The 16,648-nt window shown below is 42.1% G+C and overlaps 1 protein-coding gene across 1 annotated transcript; it reads right to left on the bottom strand.

Annotated features, from left to right (window-relative positions):
* Positions 1-2,158: 2,158 nt before the first annotated feature.
* CCT4 (chaperonin containing TCP1 subunit 4) lies at positions 2,159-15,806 on the bottom strand. Its single transcript, XM_067565213.1, has 14 exons — positions 15,520-15,806; positions 14,131-14,183; positions 13,753-13,842; positions 12,928-13,036; positions 10,163-10,305; positions 8,154-8,275; positions 7,911-8,043; positions 6,612-6,751; positions 5,460-5,556; positions 4,933-5,043; positions 4,352-4,482; positions 3,980-4,214; positions 2,701-2,814; positions 2,159-2,331 (listed from the first exon to the last, which is right to left on the bottom strand). The coding sequence occupies exons 1-14, from the start codon at positions 15,638-15,640 to the stop codon at positions 2,317-2,319; spliced, it is 1,614 nt and encodes a 537-aa protein (XP_067421314.1). The 5' UTR covers positions 15,641-15,806; the 3' UTR covers positions 2,159-2,316.
* Positions 15,807-16,648: the final 842 nt, after the last annotated feature.

The raw sequence follows: 16,648 nt of genomic DNA on the forward strand, positions 1-16,648 counted from the left end.
TAGTTGGATTTACTTTATAAAAAGTGTACAAGCTCATTTTGAAATTTTATTATAGATGCCAACAAAGCAGAAATATGCATGCCCAGACTGCGACAAAAAGTGTTACTGGAACCCTAGATATCTTTAATGTAATTATTAAGGGCCAAGGCAAAGGCACTGTAGAGCCTTAAAGGATGGTAGTGTGGTACAGTCCCCACTCCACGTTTGCAATATGATTGGGCCAGTGCTGCCTACTCAAGCTCTTATCAGTTAGGGAATGGGCAGAGGGAAGATGCTACAGTCTCTATTCCCAAAGCCCCCTTGGTTAGAGAGCTAGCAAGAAAATTTATGTCTGGCATTCTGCTGCCAGCTATCATTTAATTGGAGCATGGGAATGTCACTCCAGAGGAAAAGTGTGGCCCTGCCAAACTGGGGGTAGTTAATTGGCCAAAGGCCATCTCAGTAACTCCTATAGCTTCTTTCTTCTTTTTCTTTTGGCATAAAATTTGAGGAAAGGGAAGATTGTTTTAATGCTCATCCATAAACAGCATCAGGGTAAGAATGTGTGGCCAAGAGGCTCTACTTGCACCCGTACCAAGCCTTTCCTGTTGAGTTGGAATACCCCATTCTATTCCAAAAGTAGCAGCCTCTGGAGCAGTAATACAGTGAAAAAAATTTTAAATAAATTTTTTCTACTTGTAATGCTAGCAAGAATTCAATACGTTTCTGGAGGTAGAAATAGTATACTAAAACTCCCTAAGCTGTTAAGTCCCCACTGAACGCTCATAAGGAAAAACCTAATTAAAAATACCATAAAAACAAAAGTAGTGAATGGATTTGAATGTTGTTCAAAACTAGTTGTCCACACAGCATTAGCTGTACATGAAACATTTTAGTCCACTTTTCATTAGCAAGCAGAGGGGACACACTGTAAGACAGTCATGCTTTTAATATCCTCCACAGCTACGACACACAACAAAGTGAACAATGAAATCTGAGGGGTATTTTTGTTTTTGAAAGACTTCTAACTTGAGTTCTTTTCCATAGAAAGAGCTGTACATTTTTACAACAAAATGCTGTAATGGAAATGCCAGTTGAATGATTAGTGAGGACTGAATTCCAGTTACACTATCGTTTCCTAGAAGATCTTATACACCAGTTAATACACTGCTGATATTCCACAGGAGTCCGAGGCATCGTTCTAGATCAGATTGCACTGAGATAATGTGGCTAATAGTCCTTTCGTGGAACTATCAAATATGGACACGGGCTTATTGATTTACATCATTTGTTGAATAGGGCTATCAGAAACCAAGAGTTGATTGGTACATTTAGCAGCTGTTGAGCATCCACATCAAAAGGTGTTTGTTTAATATTAAGAAGTCTTAGGTTGTGCAAAATCCTGTATAGTCAGTGTGGGAGTCTCTGTTTTGGCAGAATATTTTCATAAGGCTCGAACAGGAAATAGAAATTTAGACAGGAAATATTGGTATTTACAAGATTATAGAGATTGGATCAGCTTCAATCCTGTATTAGGGTGTGTTTGGCAGGTTTATTACCAAGGTACTGTGAAAACTAATGACCAAATACTAGAAAGTGACCCTAAAACTTTCTTACTAGTTGAGATTCTGTAACAATATTTCCCTTTGCAGTTCATAAAGGAAACTTCAGCAATTAAAAGCTAGAAACCATTGTCCTAGGTAGATGAAGTCCAATTAAGTTTACTGAAGGACTTTGGACTGAGCAGAAAGACATGTTTCCTCATCCATCAATGCCTATATACATCTGCAAAAAAATGTACATTTGAAATTATAGGGCATATTACAGTCCTATACTGGTCATGCACCCTAGTGGCTGTAGCAACTTCCTGGGTAAGAAAGGAAGAATGTTAATCAGGCTGTCTGGATAGGAACTACTGGCTTGTTTTGGATGAAAATAGATCTGAGTTAGTGCAGTTACTTCTAAGATTCCATAGTAAGAGAATTATTTCAAACTATTGATTATAGAAACTAACAACTTGCACTGAAGACTTCTTACATATCAAAACAGTTGGAAAGAATGTGCAGATTACAGAGCAAAACTGGTAAAATTTGTATTTGTTTTAGCATTTTACTCTGGTGGGAGTTTTTAAATGCACATTTTCCGATATAGAATATTGACCCTTCATTTACAAACAAAGTTTGACTTTTGAAACCAGAGATTTTATTAAATTAATTTGACAAAAGTACATAAATTTAAATGGGTTTTAGCAGACTGCTTGACGCAGGGATTCTGTGAAACCATACTCCAAACTAAGCTGTGGTACTCTGGGCTGTACTGCCATTTCCTTTAGTCACCTTATCGAGTATTCACCTGCAAAGAAGAATTAACATGATCAGGTATGCAGATGGGAAGCAATTATCAACATCCCTCACTTTAAAGATACCACTGCATATATAATTATTTTGTATTCTGTACTTTAAACTGGCTGCTGTATTTACCAATACTCAGTTTTGATTACTGTTTTCCCACAAGGATTGTTTCATTTTTAACAGTTACCAGAAGACTGCTAACTACATGTAAACGGCATATAAATTATAGGTATGTTACAATATGAAATACAATAATGGTAGAATGTTTATTTTGAATATTAATCCTTTACACAAGGAATGTAACTTGTTCACAGCACTGTAATACGACATTAAACAGAACATGAAAGTAATAATTAAAAACATTACTTACCACATCATCAATTTTAAGAATACTGCGGACAGTTTCTGTAGCTAATGTCAGAGCACTGACAGACACCAACAGAGGCTGTACCACCAACTCCTCCAGGATATTGGAAATTCCACCCTACAAAACCAGAATTGTATCCTCAGTTTGTATAAAGCAGATGCTATGAATCTGATTTAAACTACTTGTAAATTATCCCCAATAGCCCTCTGTCTAGCATAGTTTAAAGAGAAAAACTACTTTATTAGCAGATGGCCATACACAGTTCATTTGAACCCATTCAGTTCCCAGCAGGGATGCTGTGGTACAAAGTTTATACTGCAATACTCAAGAAATCCACGCAACAACTATTAGTCAGGGGGAAAAGATACTTATGAAGCTATGTCCACCCAATGTTACTGTCAGTTCCAATGCCCAGGCAAGAAGCTACACACTCCAAGCTACTGAGGAAGAGAGGGAAGGGTGTCAAAAAATAGGCCAGCTCACAGCAGCTGAATGAGCAAATATTTTCCCTGGTGGCTACATCCTATGCTCACACATCCAAAACTTTTTTTTTTTTTTAAATGAAAAAAGTGTTCTCTCTAGTTCTTGTGGCTGGAAAAAGAACTACTGAGAGATGCACCTGATGGATGCACCTGAGACTTTTAGCAGCCAAATGCATTACTAACTAGTAAAGCTGGCTGGACAACAGGATTTTTAATTCATGAAAAATTGAGGTTTTGGGGGGGGAAAAAATTGTCCCACGTCGGACAAAATTAAAAAAAAAAACTTGTCATTTCTCATCAGACAAAAATTCTGAAAAATTCCATTTTAAGAGAAACAAAACAAATTTTTTGGCTTGTTGGCTGCCCATCTGGAAGATGACAAGAAGAGAAGCACCAGACTACAGCTGAGGTGGACAGCTGGGCTGCTCTACCTCCCTGCAGATCCCAGGTAGCCTGCTTAGAAGCCATCAATTCAACTTTCCCCAACAAAATTGAAGTTTTCAATTAGAAAATTTAAATTTTGCAAAAAGGCCATTTTCCACCCCCCCCCCCACAAAAAAAATCTGATAGATTTCTAACCAGTTCTACTAGTCAGTTTAAAAAACACTGATTATCTGGTATCTCAGAACATGAAAAAACTCAATTGTTATCTTGCAATGATATGGGAGGAGGGGTTTCATTGAGGAGTTTTGGGCTACAATTTTGGCAACCTTTGTATGCCTTTATTCTCAAGTATTTTCCCTCAAAAGGACCAAACATTTAAAATTTACCACTACAGAGGTATACTTTTTGTACATTACCTTTCTCACATTAATGCCTGCTGTTTTCTCTCCTTGTGCATGTCTGTTTCTCAGTTCTGTTACAGTAGAAATAGGGTTAAGGCCTGCATTTTCAGCCAAGGTAGATGGAATGACTTCCATTGCATCTCCATATGCACGGACACAGTATGAGTCCATGCCACTCAAAGTGCGAGAATATTCATTCAAGCGCAGTGCTAGCTCTATCTCTGGTGCTCCACCTCCCGCAATTAGAGCTCTGTGGGAAAAAAAGTAAAATTCTATTTTAAAAAAAAAAAAAACCAAAAAAAAACCAAGCATTTGACAAACATTTAAGTGGTTAATTTACTGTATTGGTGTATGAAGCCACTACATAATAGAAAGCCTAGACATTACCTCTTTTTTACTAAACAACGTATGACACATAGAGCATCATGAATTGAACGCTCAGCTTCTTCCATCACTAGTTTGTTGGATCCACGTACCACAATTGTAACAGTTTTTCCAGGGCTTGCACAGCCTGTGATCTGTAACATAAAAATGCAACTGGACTGAAAAAACTTAAGGAAGCTTAAAACCTGGGACATTACCCATTAGCAGGGAACAAAAGTTACACTGGTTTAAGGCCTGAGACTTGAGATGTTTAGTTACCTAACAGAGATTGAGCTCTGGTAAACCAGATTACAGTTTTCAAAGTCAATAAAATGAAATAAGCCCCCTGGAACAGGGACTGTCTTTTTGTTCTACATTTGCAAAGCACCTGGCACAATGAAGTACCATTCCATGACTATGCCTCCTTGCTGCTACAGTATACACAACAATAGAATACTATATACTACTGAAAAATCTAAAAGTTCCAACTCTTTAACTGTATTGCTTGTTCTAGAAATGAATAAGTAAGTTGTGAGGTATCACCCCTTAAAGTTACATTGCTATCTTACAACCAGCAAGGAAAGGTGTTAATTTCTGCTCCTTACCTTTATTAGCTTCCCAGAACCATTTAGGTTGACCTCCTCTGCCAATTCAGCAGATCCTAACATATCCGCAGTAAACTGATCAATATGAGCAATTGGCTTGGTTCCAATTGTCTACAGAAACAAGTTAAACCACAAATTAAGCAGGCATAACATACAGTTTAGTGTACTTTTCTATATATTATAGTTAGTTCATAATTCCTTTAATACCGATGCCCAATTTCTTTTCTAGAGCCTGACCATTTGCTATTTTTCTTGGGGGAGATAAAAGGAAAAAAAGAGTATGGATAAGTCTTTTGGAGATATTTATCTTGTTTATTCATACTGAATAAATACTGTATTAGAGAGAGAGTGTGTGTGGGGGTTTCACAAGGTCCATGCCAACAAAACAAGGTGTTACGGTCCATTTAAGTTATATAGTAATGATAGGATATTGAAGATAAAGATTCATTCTACTGAAGATAAAGATTCATTCTATTGGAGGTATAGCTATCCTTAAGCACAGCTGTTTAAACAAAACACCTCCTTACCTTACATATAAATTCAATGTCTTCTCTTTCAATATCTTTAATCACCATGATCTTCATTTTATTCAAGAAATGTAGCGATAGGTCACTAAGAGCATCCCTAAATCAAAGACAAGGCAAACAGAGAATGCACAGCACTATAAAATCAATATCGCTAGCGTGTGATTATCAGTTATAATTAGGATTTGTGTCTAAGTAATAACCCACTGAAGAATTTCAGTATTGGCTTAAAAAAATTGTTCCTATTTACAAACCAGGAGGTGGGCGGGCACCGCTCAAGGCCCCTCCCCCAGCTTAAGGGGAGGAGCCACTAGACCTAGAATGTAACTAATTGCTTGGGACAACAAATGTAAAAACAGGAAAGGGTGTGAGGGTCAGAGGTATAAACGAAGGGAACCGGAAGGGGACACCGAGCAGAGAGCCCCGGACAGCGCCCACCGCTCCCGGAAGGTGTCGATGGAGCCGGTGGACGCCGCCCAGGAGAACTCTGCCCGGAGACATGAACAAAGAAGGGAACGGAAATAGGCCCCACAGTTGCAGGGCGCCTCCCCAGCCAACCTCCCCTCCCTGGTATTATAGATGGTGACTTTGGCCAGGGCCAATAGAAGATCCCGCGACTTTGTGGGGCCACGGACGGGGTGTGCATAAATGAACAAGTGCGGGGAGAAGTGCAACCAGAACCTCAGCAGGAGGTTCTGGAGGAGCCGGAAGAGGGGCTGCAGCCTGGCGCACTCCAGGTATGCGTGCGCCAGGGTCTCCCTCGTGCCACAGAAGGGGCAGGTGTCGGGGCGGGGGTGAACCACGCCAAGTACACGCCCGTGCTCACGGCTCCATGCAGGAGCCGCCAACTGATGTCCCCGGCGGGCCATGGGGTCAAGGTGGAATACAGGCTGGCCCACCGGGGGTCCCCGCCCTCCAGGGGTGGCAGCAGGTCCCGCCATTTGGTGTTAAGTGGGAGGCATGTTAATCATTTAAGGGGTGTGACAGAACCTCCAGGCTCAAAGAAAGTATATGGGCTTCAGAAGCAGCCAGTTTTTGAAATTACACCACTTAATGGGTTACAATTTAGCTTTAGTTTATGAGGAGTACAGATGCTTTACTCCAATCTAAGAGTTACTTGGTAAACAGAAGTGTTTTTTCAGGCAGTTAGCATACCGCAGAATAGACTTCTGAATGAGTAGCACATTGCATCCAGCCTTTTTAATTTGTTTAACTAAGTTTAGAATGTAGGCTCTCTCTTCACGCAATACTCTGTCCATTTGAGCATAGTCAGAAACGACAATCTGGTTGTCCATCTATTAAAAGAGAAAAATATTTAATGTTTTGAAAAAAATTACTGAAGTCCTGCTCAAATTTAAGTACATTTCTAGGTATACCATGTTGTAATAGTTCAGTGCAGGTCTGATCCAAGGCAAACAAGTATGAATATAATAGAAAGCTGCCCTCTTAGCAAAGCTTTCTGAATGTTTATATGGTGAGAAGCATGTGTTCTGGGCTCTCCATTATCAGCTATACATACTTTAATGCTCTAATACAAGGTTTTATTTTGTGATTTTTAAGTAACAGCCTTTTACTACTACATGATAAATTAAAAGCTAGTAGACTCCTGATATATTTGTGCAACAGGAAAGTTATGTATTACACATAACAGACTTTGGCTTGGTCTACACTACAGTTAGGTCGATGTAAAGCAGCTTACATCAACCTAATTATGTCACTGTCTACACTAGAATGTGACTTCTGAAAAAGTAAGTGGCCTACCTGCTATACTGACATAATAACTCCACCTCCATGAGAGGTGTAGTGCTTATGTCACTGTAGTTAGGACAATACAGCTTACACAGGCTGTTGGCTGTCATTCTTGTCAGCTTCATGGCTGCCTCAAGCAGCTGGACTCTCAGCTGGAGCCATGACAATGACAACAATGTCAATTTAACTGCTGGTAGGCTCTAAGCTGTGAAACTGAGCCAAGCAGGGGCTCATAGCTGTCAGCTGGGCATCCCCACCTCAGGTGACAGCCCAAACTATGAGCCAGGTTTGAGTTCAATTTCACAGCATGGAGCCTACCAGCCGAAATTCACATTCTGCACTGAGCCAGAGGCAGCCGTGAAACTGACAAGAATGTCCATTTCACCTGCTGGAGGTCAGGCTCACAGCTGGGGTTATCACCCTGGGGCAGGTGGGGGGCTTCAGCTGTGAGCCCCTCAATGCCCCACTTCAGTCGGTGTAAACACTCCTGGTGGGGATGCGCACCACCAGCAGAAGAGGACAGCCTGCACACCAACAGCTGACTGAATTACTGCAGTGATTGTGGGTCAACCTAAATCAAGTCTACACTACCAAGTTAAGTAGACAAGTCCTTAGAGAGTACATTTTTTTTCTTGGCTGTCTGAATTACACATACATCCCCATGCACTGAGATGAGATTAAATTCCACGAGATCAGGTAACTTACATCAGTCTTTGGAGCAGACAAGCAAAACTGAATGAGACCAATCTTGGCTTTTTCCACTCTAGTTACACCAGTATTCTCCACCTTCTGAGTAAGGACTAGTCCTTCAACCAGTTCACAATCATCAATTGTTCCACTGGAAACAAGGGTAGTAAAACATGAAATTAACGTTCTAGGGAAGCAGTTTTAAAAAGTTGGACAAATTACTTTAATTAACAGAATTGCTAGTTATGGATTTCTACTTACCCAAGCTTTTTAACAATTTTAATGTCTCTAAGATCTACACCACTAGCTGTAGTTGGATCAATCACCTTCATCACTGCATCCACACTCATTGGAGAAAGCAGACTAGAGTACTGAGATACAACCTAAAGGGATTTAATTAAGATAAACAAGCTTACTATGAGGAGGAACACTTACAAAATTTTACCCACTTGAAAAATAATTCAATTTAGTGGCAGAGTCAAAATTAAGACAATACTTATTTCAAAATCACTTTGGCAAGGCATTCCTAATTTCTCATTGCCTCTCTTTTGTGCTCATAACCCCACACAGTTTGAAAATGAAATCTGATTTCTTATTTTTTTCCCTTCCAGTAAGGGATCTATTACTGTAGTATTACTTGTACATGCTGGGTTACCAACAAAGGGTAGGATAACAGCTTCTGTGATAAAAACTATGCTCAGGTCTAGCACCGTAGTTCTCAACTGAGGGGGTAGGCACATCAAACTTTCTAGGGGGTACAGAGAGCCTTCCCACTCATGGGGTTGCAACACCACTTTAATTTGTCCTGGCCAGCCCTGCATCATGACAGAGCGGTGGCCAGACCAAATTCGAGTGATGTTGCAACCTGGTATACAGAAGGGAACCTCAGAGCTCTGCCCCACTTTTTTCAGTTGGAGGAAGACACCCCTCTCTTTTCTTCAGTGATCCTTGGGAGATGCCTTTAAAATGAATTCTCCAATGCACAGTGACTTAGAGAAAAAACACTACAGTACAGCACTACAGTATTATTTTTTCTGCATAGCCTCCACAGGACCCATGGTGGAAGTGACCCATGCGTACATCGCTGCTACCCAATGTGGACCCTCCCAACACCCCCTTTCTCCTGTATAGATTCTGACTTTGGAGAGCTCCCTGCAGGGTCCCAGAAAGGAGACTGATTGTGTCACGCAGGCAACCAACATCACTTCCACAAAGAAAGGGCGAGATCTGTACATGCAGGCCCCCTCTCTATATTGATCAGGGAATGGGCATGATCTCTGCTCCTCCCATTAAAAAAAGCCAAAGAAAAAAACATTTACCTTGACATAAAAGAACAGCACGGATTTTGCAAATAGGATCAGAGAGAATAATATAGTAGGTAAAGCTTGTAATCAACTGCAGTATTATTCAGATATGGAGGGAACATTTTGAAAGTAAATATTTGATTAAAAAGTGTAATAGAACTACATGAAAATTGCGTCTTCATATTCCTTGCATGAAAGGCATGGTAAATTTGAAATCTCATCTTTTTAGGGGATAGAATTAAGCTGTTTTTGGGAGCGTCCCTTGACAATTTTGGGGGGTGGTTTAAAATGACCATTTAAAAAAAAATTCTCCCCTACTGCAGTGTGAAAAACCCACATGAACAGAGGAAGTAGTGTAATGGACTATACGCAAGATGTTGTTAAATGCTCAAAGTCAACTGAAAAAGGACTTTTTTCACTATTCTTTCAGTTTTAGTAATCTTAGGTGTTCCTTAAATATAGTAGGTAAAAATTTCAGACTGAAATGTGACTAAGATTAAATTCAGTTCAATTTGTAGGTTGCAAGTTAATGCCAATCAGCTGCAACTTCATGAAAAGTCAGCTTGTTCTAGTAGACCAGGAGCAGTTACTGAAATTACCTACTGCCCCAATTAATCTGGCACATATGAAACAGTAATATGAATCACCAAAAAAAGTGATTACAAGGAAAACAGTCTAGTTCAAATAACAAGGAAGATCTGAATTCAGCTACTAAATGGATGAATTACTGGAGTTAAAGATCAGTTTTCATTGTTTGTATTATGGTAGTACCTAGAGAATTCATTTTGCTAAATACAGATACAAATACAGAACACTCTCTGAGTCCCAAAACTTCATTAAAAGAGATAAATGACAAAGAGTGAGAAAAATGTATAAAACATGAACACACATTGTATTTAATGTATGCAGAAAGCAAGCTGAATAGCCCTGTCCTCCACACTCCCCCACTAACTGAATAATTATTACCTTTGAATTCAGTGAAGTAGTCGCACTGTTTAGCAAGGTTTCTCTGTCACTCAGTTCAACTGGCTGTCCCATGTTGGTCAAGACTTCAATACTCTTATCCAAAGCTTTCTGGAATGACTCCGAAATGATGGTGGGATGAATTCCTATTAGGGGTTTAAATTCAAGTTTTCAGACTAATTGTTCACTTAACTTTACCATTTGATTTTCTTAAAATTTTAGAAGCTGGTTCATTCAGCTTATAATGCCCTTTGATTTTTGGACTGATAGTGATAAATTATCTAAAGCTAACTTTTAAACAGAAACAGTTTTATTTTTTGTATTTTGCTCTACTTGAATGATGAAAATGAACTAGTCTCAGTTTTACTTGCTAGTTCTCATGAACCAGTACAGCACATTATCTCTCTGCAGTGTTTGAAGCCCAAATACTTACATCTCAACAAAACTGTATTCATTAGCTTTAACAGTGTCATGAAAACAAAACTATTCCTATTAGGTTTGTAAAACCTTTAATATACAAAACAAAGTTCAGGTTTAAGTAATCTTAACTGTAAGTTCCTTTATGGTGCCCCCATCACCCCAAAGGGGTTTTCCAGACCATTCTAGGAGACACCCAATATCCCTTTGCCTTGTCACAAGGAGCTGCTTGGCTGCCAATACTAGCTGCACATCCTCTACTTATGCTCTTGGTGGTACTATACTTTGCTTTCTCTAAACCATGCTTTGTTCTTTTATAGCAACAGATAGCCAGCACTGCTGTCAGCAGCCTAGCACCAGCAGCTGGGAAATGTTTAAGAGAACGTGCAGCTGACAGCAGCGAACAGGGAAGCAAACAGAGCAGAGCCTTTGGGAGATGGCAGAAGAAAAGAGCAGGATGAGCAATAATGAAAATGGGAAAATAGGAAGGAAATAAGGAAAAAAAAAAAAAAAAAAAAGAGAGAAGAGGACAGAAATTGACAAGATGAGGCAATCACTTCAGGGAATGGTGTTAGGGCACATAGGTAATAAGTCCAGGTGTCAAGCATGAAGGTCGGGGGGTGGAAGGGGTGTCTAGTAAGACAAAGTTGGAAATCACTGTTTTAGTTGCACAGTGCACACTGACATGCAAACTCAGTGCTACTGGACTTGATAACAGATTGACTGGGTTCCTTTTTAGAGTTCTGTGATAATTTCTCCCCAGTTTCAAAGTCATAACTGAATAATTTTCTTTTAAAAATGATCATCACCATATATTTTACTCTGAATTTCTCAAACAGTAAGAGAGGACAAAGAGGTATTCAGCATATTACTGCAAGCATACTTTCAAGAAGTTTTAACAGTCATTACATGCTTCATAACCCTGTCCCTAGTTATCTGGGTATTCCATATAAATCTATATCAGCATTTTCCAAAAACGCACATCCACCAAATGTTACCTAGAGTTATTACTTTCGTAAGTATCATTCTAGGTTTGGTTATATTTAACAGATTTATACATATATTCATATACTTTTGGTATATTGGATCTATTCAGATAATTATATGGCCTTCCCATCAACACAAATATCCCTGTGCTTCAGAGTCATTACTGACTTTATCCTCACAGTACCACTGAGATACGGAAGTAAGAAATGGGAGATGACGGTAGACGTGGAACCGAGACACAAGGGGATTAAAGTGACTTGCTAATCATCATATGGCACAACTGGGAACTTAACCCAGATCCCTCAAGTTCCAAGTCCACTGTTTTCTCAGAAGTTAATACAGTTCACTTCAAGTCTGACAAGTTAGTTCTGGCTTAATATAGGTGACTATTTACAAGTGTCCCCTTTTGATAATTCCAATGTGCTTTTTTTTAAATGAAGCAACTAGCCTTGTATACCATTCCACTGTCCAGCACCAGTATCAGTGGACTACTTCTCATGTGCCTAGTGTACTTTTGTGATAATAGGGTTAAGAGCTGACATGACTCTCTCACACACAATGAGCTGACCTGCATGAGCACTGTTGAAGCACGGAGGCACTTCATGACTGCCTTGTATAGAGGGGGAGAGATCAATCCCTGTCTCAGGCAAGCTTTTTTGGTCTGAAAGGCAAGCCTTTTAAATTTCCTTATTATTATTATTTTTTTTTTAAAAGAACAATTTGCTGAAGGGTTATAAATTGTTCCGTTCAGCCCATTGGCTTCCTCACACAGCATCTGGTTGTTACTGACACGCTATGATGCTCATTGAACTGGTATAGAAGAACTGCCAGTACTCACAAGAATTTATACTACTTTACACATTCAAAGCCTTTTACCAACATTAATCCTCTATTTCCCTGTGAAATAAATATTCTCTATTTAAAAATGAGAGAGAGAGAGAGAGAGGTGTGTGTGTGTGTGTCAGGTGATTTGCTCAAAGCCCAGCAAGAATTCCTAGCTCCCAATTCTGGATTTATTTCTTTAGATCACACTATTTCACTCATCATCAACTATTATCTATACAAATTTTCATAAGGTATCTCAGCATTTTAATAGCTATACTTGATAAGTGATATTGGAAGCAGATTCAACCTCAGAAACATGAAGCTAAATGATCTGAGTTTGCCACCAGAAATAAGACATGAACATCAAGTAGAGAAACAAAGCTCCTTTGAGTTACTTTTCAAATCAGTGTTTTAGCACTAAAGTTATACAATTAGTGAACTTTCATTAACCAAAAAGCTTTATTTAAATTCAGTTACATAATTAACTCTTCCGGGCATTTTCCTTTTTCCGTTTATTAAAGCCAACCAGTAAAACGTACCCTTCTGGAGAAGTCTGGAACAGGCATCCAAGAGAGCACCAGCAATGACAACAACAGATGTGGTGCCATCACCAGCTTCAATGTCTTGTGCCTTGGACAGCTCTACCAACTAAATGAAGACAGATTGAGAACTTGTGACATGATTTACCAGTTACTTTTATGCACCATTGGCACTCAATGAACAAAGGAAAATATTGAATATTCCAGTGGGTATTGCTTAAAACAGCAGTTACACTTATTAACTTTCATTATACAGATTGGTTCCTCTATAACGTTGTGGGTATATACATATATTTTCCCGTGATTACAAAAAGTACAAATACATATTTTATCCCACATACACTTGTGTATAAACAATACAGAACAACAGACTTAGGGTCATCCTGTGAGATCCACATTGCAGGAAAGTCCTTGCTTCTTGACTGACCAGCAACACTGTCCAGTTCTACAGGAAATGCTGCCAGTGTCTTAAGCATGCCTGGCTAACTGTCAGGTAATCAGAGTCCAAGCATCCTCCCATAAACCACTCTTGCAGAGACTACATCAACCTTTTATTGCATTACACCCAAAACATTGTTTGGATTTTCAGGCTGCTGCCCTCCCCCCAAGATCTATGGAATGAGCATCGAGGCCAGAACTTCTGTGCATCTCAGACTTGCTGTACTATAACACCAGTGTACTTTGGTGTCCCGCAGCTTTCTAGAACCACATTTATCCTCTCCTCAGCTCAGCAAACATCCTGAATTAGCCTGGTGCCTCCTTAGGGTTTTCTGCAATCCAGGTTAGGAAATACTGGTTTACATGTTGAAACTAATTGTTATTTACCATTTTGGCTGCAGGATGCAGAACCTGCATTTGTTTCAGAATAGTTGCACCATCATTTGTAATTGTCACATCTCCTTTACCATCTTGAATCTGGAAAAAAAAAAAACATACATATGATTTTCATTGAGGAAGACTTTTTTTAATATTAAGATCCATAAAATACTTGATGTTCCCTTTAAACCAAAGAGCTTATTACTAATATTAAAGTTTCAATGTATTGCCTTTTCCAATAATCATGAACACATGGTCAGGTAACTAGAAGTTATCTTGATGATTAGAAAATAGGAAAACAAAACAAAAGGGAACTTTTTGTAAAAAAAATCTTTTGAAATTTGCTAAATAGATTTTAAAAATAATCAGACACATGTCAAAGCTTACCATTTTATCCATTCCTTTTGGTCCAAGGCTTGTTCTAATAGCATCAGCAACCGCTGAAGAGAGTGTGAAAATGAGAACATGCTTTTATGCAATAGTCACTGACATTCAGCTTTATAAGTTTTAATTTAAGTGCTAATGAAATATACAAAAATGTAGTCTATTTTTAAAATGAGCATAGTATATCTGTTGTATACTGTCATGTGAATACTGCCTTTTCACTACACATTGTATGATGTACTACTATACCATCCCCCTTATCTTGAATCATCAATTGGGCTTGAACCCTAAACCTTCAGTATTGCCATACAGGGTGAGCTACATAAGCTGGGAACAAAAGAAGGTTATTATCCTAGAGTTGGGTATGGACAGCCTGAACATAATCATTTCTTCTGTATAGAAAAGGACAGACAACTTTAAATGATTCCACCTGAGGATTTGTCAATACCACTTTATTAATCTTACTGGTTTCAAGGTCAAAGGTACTGATATAGCATAAATACACTTAGGAAAAATAAAGATTTCATGGCTAATTCTAACACCTGAAAATTTTTGAACAGAATCAACAGCTGATGATTTGAATGAAGTATCTTAAAATACAGTGGCATAGTGATGATACTACCGGACCCACAGACTTAAAACTGCTGAGCCTTTTCACCGGTCTGACAGTGTGTTTCAATGTCTTTTTTAAAATTTTTCCAGGTACTCTGGCCAGGGCGTATGTCAGTTGCCAACTATAGCCTTTTCCCCCACCAGCTTCTAGTCCTGTCACCCGAAGGGTTACTACAGAAAAAAGCGCTCGCCAAAGAAAAAAAAAAAAAAGGGGGGGGGGGGGGAAGACGACTCTCGTCCCAAGAGAAGGCCCATGGTGTGTTAACTACAGGCTGCGGCTCCAGCTGTCGGGCCCGCATGACCAGGAGAACTGCACAATGAGAACAAGACAAATCCTCGTTCAAACCCCCGGGGGCTCGGCGGCGCTGGGCCGGCCTGGCAGGGGAGGGCCCCGAGGGCTCCAAAATTCACCCACGGAGAAGGCGCCTGGGCCCGCCAGGGACGGAGCGGGAGGGTCCGCGTGCTGGAGTCTTTACCCCAATGACGAGGGGGTCGGGGGGGGGGGTGAGAGACAAGGACTAAGAAGCCGCCGCCGACTCGTCCCCTTCCCAACCCCCATCCCCGCACAAAGGCAGGAGGGGGAAGAAGGCAGCGAGCGAGGCTCAAGCCGCCGCCAGAGACGCTCCCCCCCCCCCTTCCCGCCGGGGGAGAACACGGGAGAAGGAAGGTTTCCACAGACCTCTCCTCCCCAGCCTCCCCGGGCCACAGCCCACCCCTCCCCCCCCAGCTCCGCTGCAGCCTCCCCCGGGGCGGGGCGGGGCGGGCCGGGCCCGGCCGCACCTTTGCCCGCGGAGATGTTGCTGAAGCGGATCTGCGAAGGCTTGTCCCGGTCCTGGTAGGCGCCTCTTTTGCGGCCCCCGTTGCCGCCCGCGAGGGCTCGGGAGCCCGCGTTCTCCGGCATGGCCGCTCCTCCGCGCCCCCCAGCTGCTCCTGAGCCCCGGATGACGACGGATTGCCTGGCCCGGCCGGCCGCACCAACGATATCCCCGCCGCGAAGCTTCCAGAACGCGCCGACGCCTCAGCTCCGCTCCGCTCCCCCTTCCTCCAGTCCGCACGCCACAGCCCAGCCAGCACAGTCCTCAGGAAAAAGAGGGGGAGGGGCGGGCCGTGGCGACGCCGAGTGGCGTGATGACGTCACGCGCTTCCCCTCCCCTCCCCCCCCATCCCGCGCGGGCTTGCTTGCCTGCCGGCCCGGAGGGAGGCGAAGTCTGCGCATGTGCGAGGTGAGGTACCGCCATCTTGCGAGCGTCAGGCTGAGGCGCCGAGCGGGCGCGGCCTTGCGGAGCGGGAGCAGGAGTGGGCGGGGCTGGAGGGGGATCTGACAGCAGCGGCCCGACTTGAGATGGGTGGGGTCAGGTGCGGAGCTGGGGGTGGGGCTGTAGGGCGGATCAGTCCGTTCTGCCTGGTCCGCGCTGAGGCCGCCCCGGGCCCGCGGAGCGGGTTACTTTCGTGACCTTCCTTCCCTCCCCCAGCTCCTCAGGTTGCCCCTCGCCCGGCAGTAGCAACAGCTGGGCGGGGCAGGTCCCAGCCCGCTCAGTTCGCTCGGGGCCGCGAGGCGAAGAGCCGCTCGCTGCCGTTGCTCTCGCAAGGGCGGTTGGTGGCGCGAGCGGCTCAGTCCCACGCCCGCGCTGCCGTTGCTTTGCCGAGCGCGCGCGCGCGCCCTTCCCTGGTGGCGGGAGACCTGATCGGCCCGCAGAGCTCGCGCTGCTTGCTGGGGGTGGTGACGACGCTGCGGGCCTGTGTCTTAGTGCTGGAGCTAGGGCGCAAAGACCAGCTGCAGACCGCTCCCGAGGAAGATACAGTCTTAGGCCCACTTAACCACCGGCGGACATCTTCACGGGAGCAACCCCACTGAATTCCCATAGGCAATAGGTGCCGTGCAGCAAAGCAAGGGATATTTCTTTTTGTA

Source organism: Emydura macquarii, unplaced genomic scaffold, assembly GCF_026122565.2.
Source record: "Emydura macquarii macquarii isolate MOO-44397 ecotype Brisbane River unplaced genomic scaffold, CSIRO-AGI_Emac_v2 contig_2676, whole genome shotgun sequence".
Classification (NCBI taxonomy): domain Eukaryota; kingdom Metazoa; phylum Chordata; order Testudines; family Chelidae; genus Emydura; species Emydura macquarii.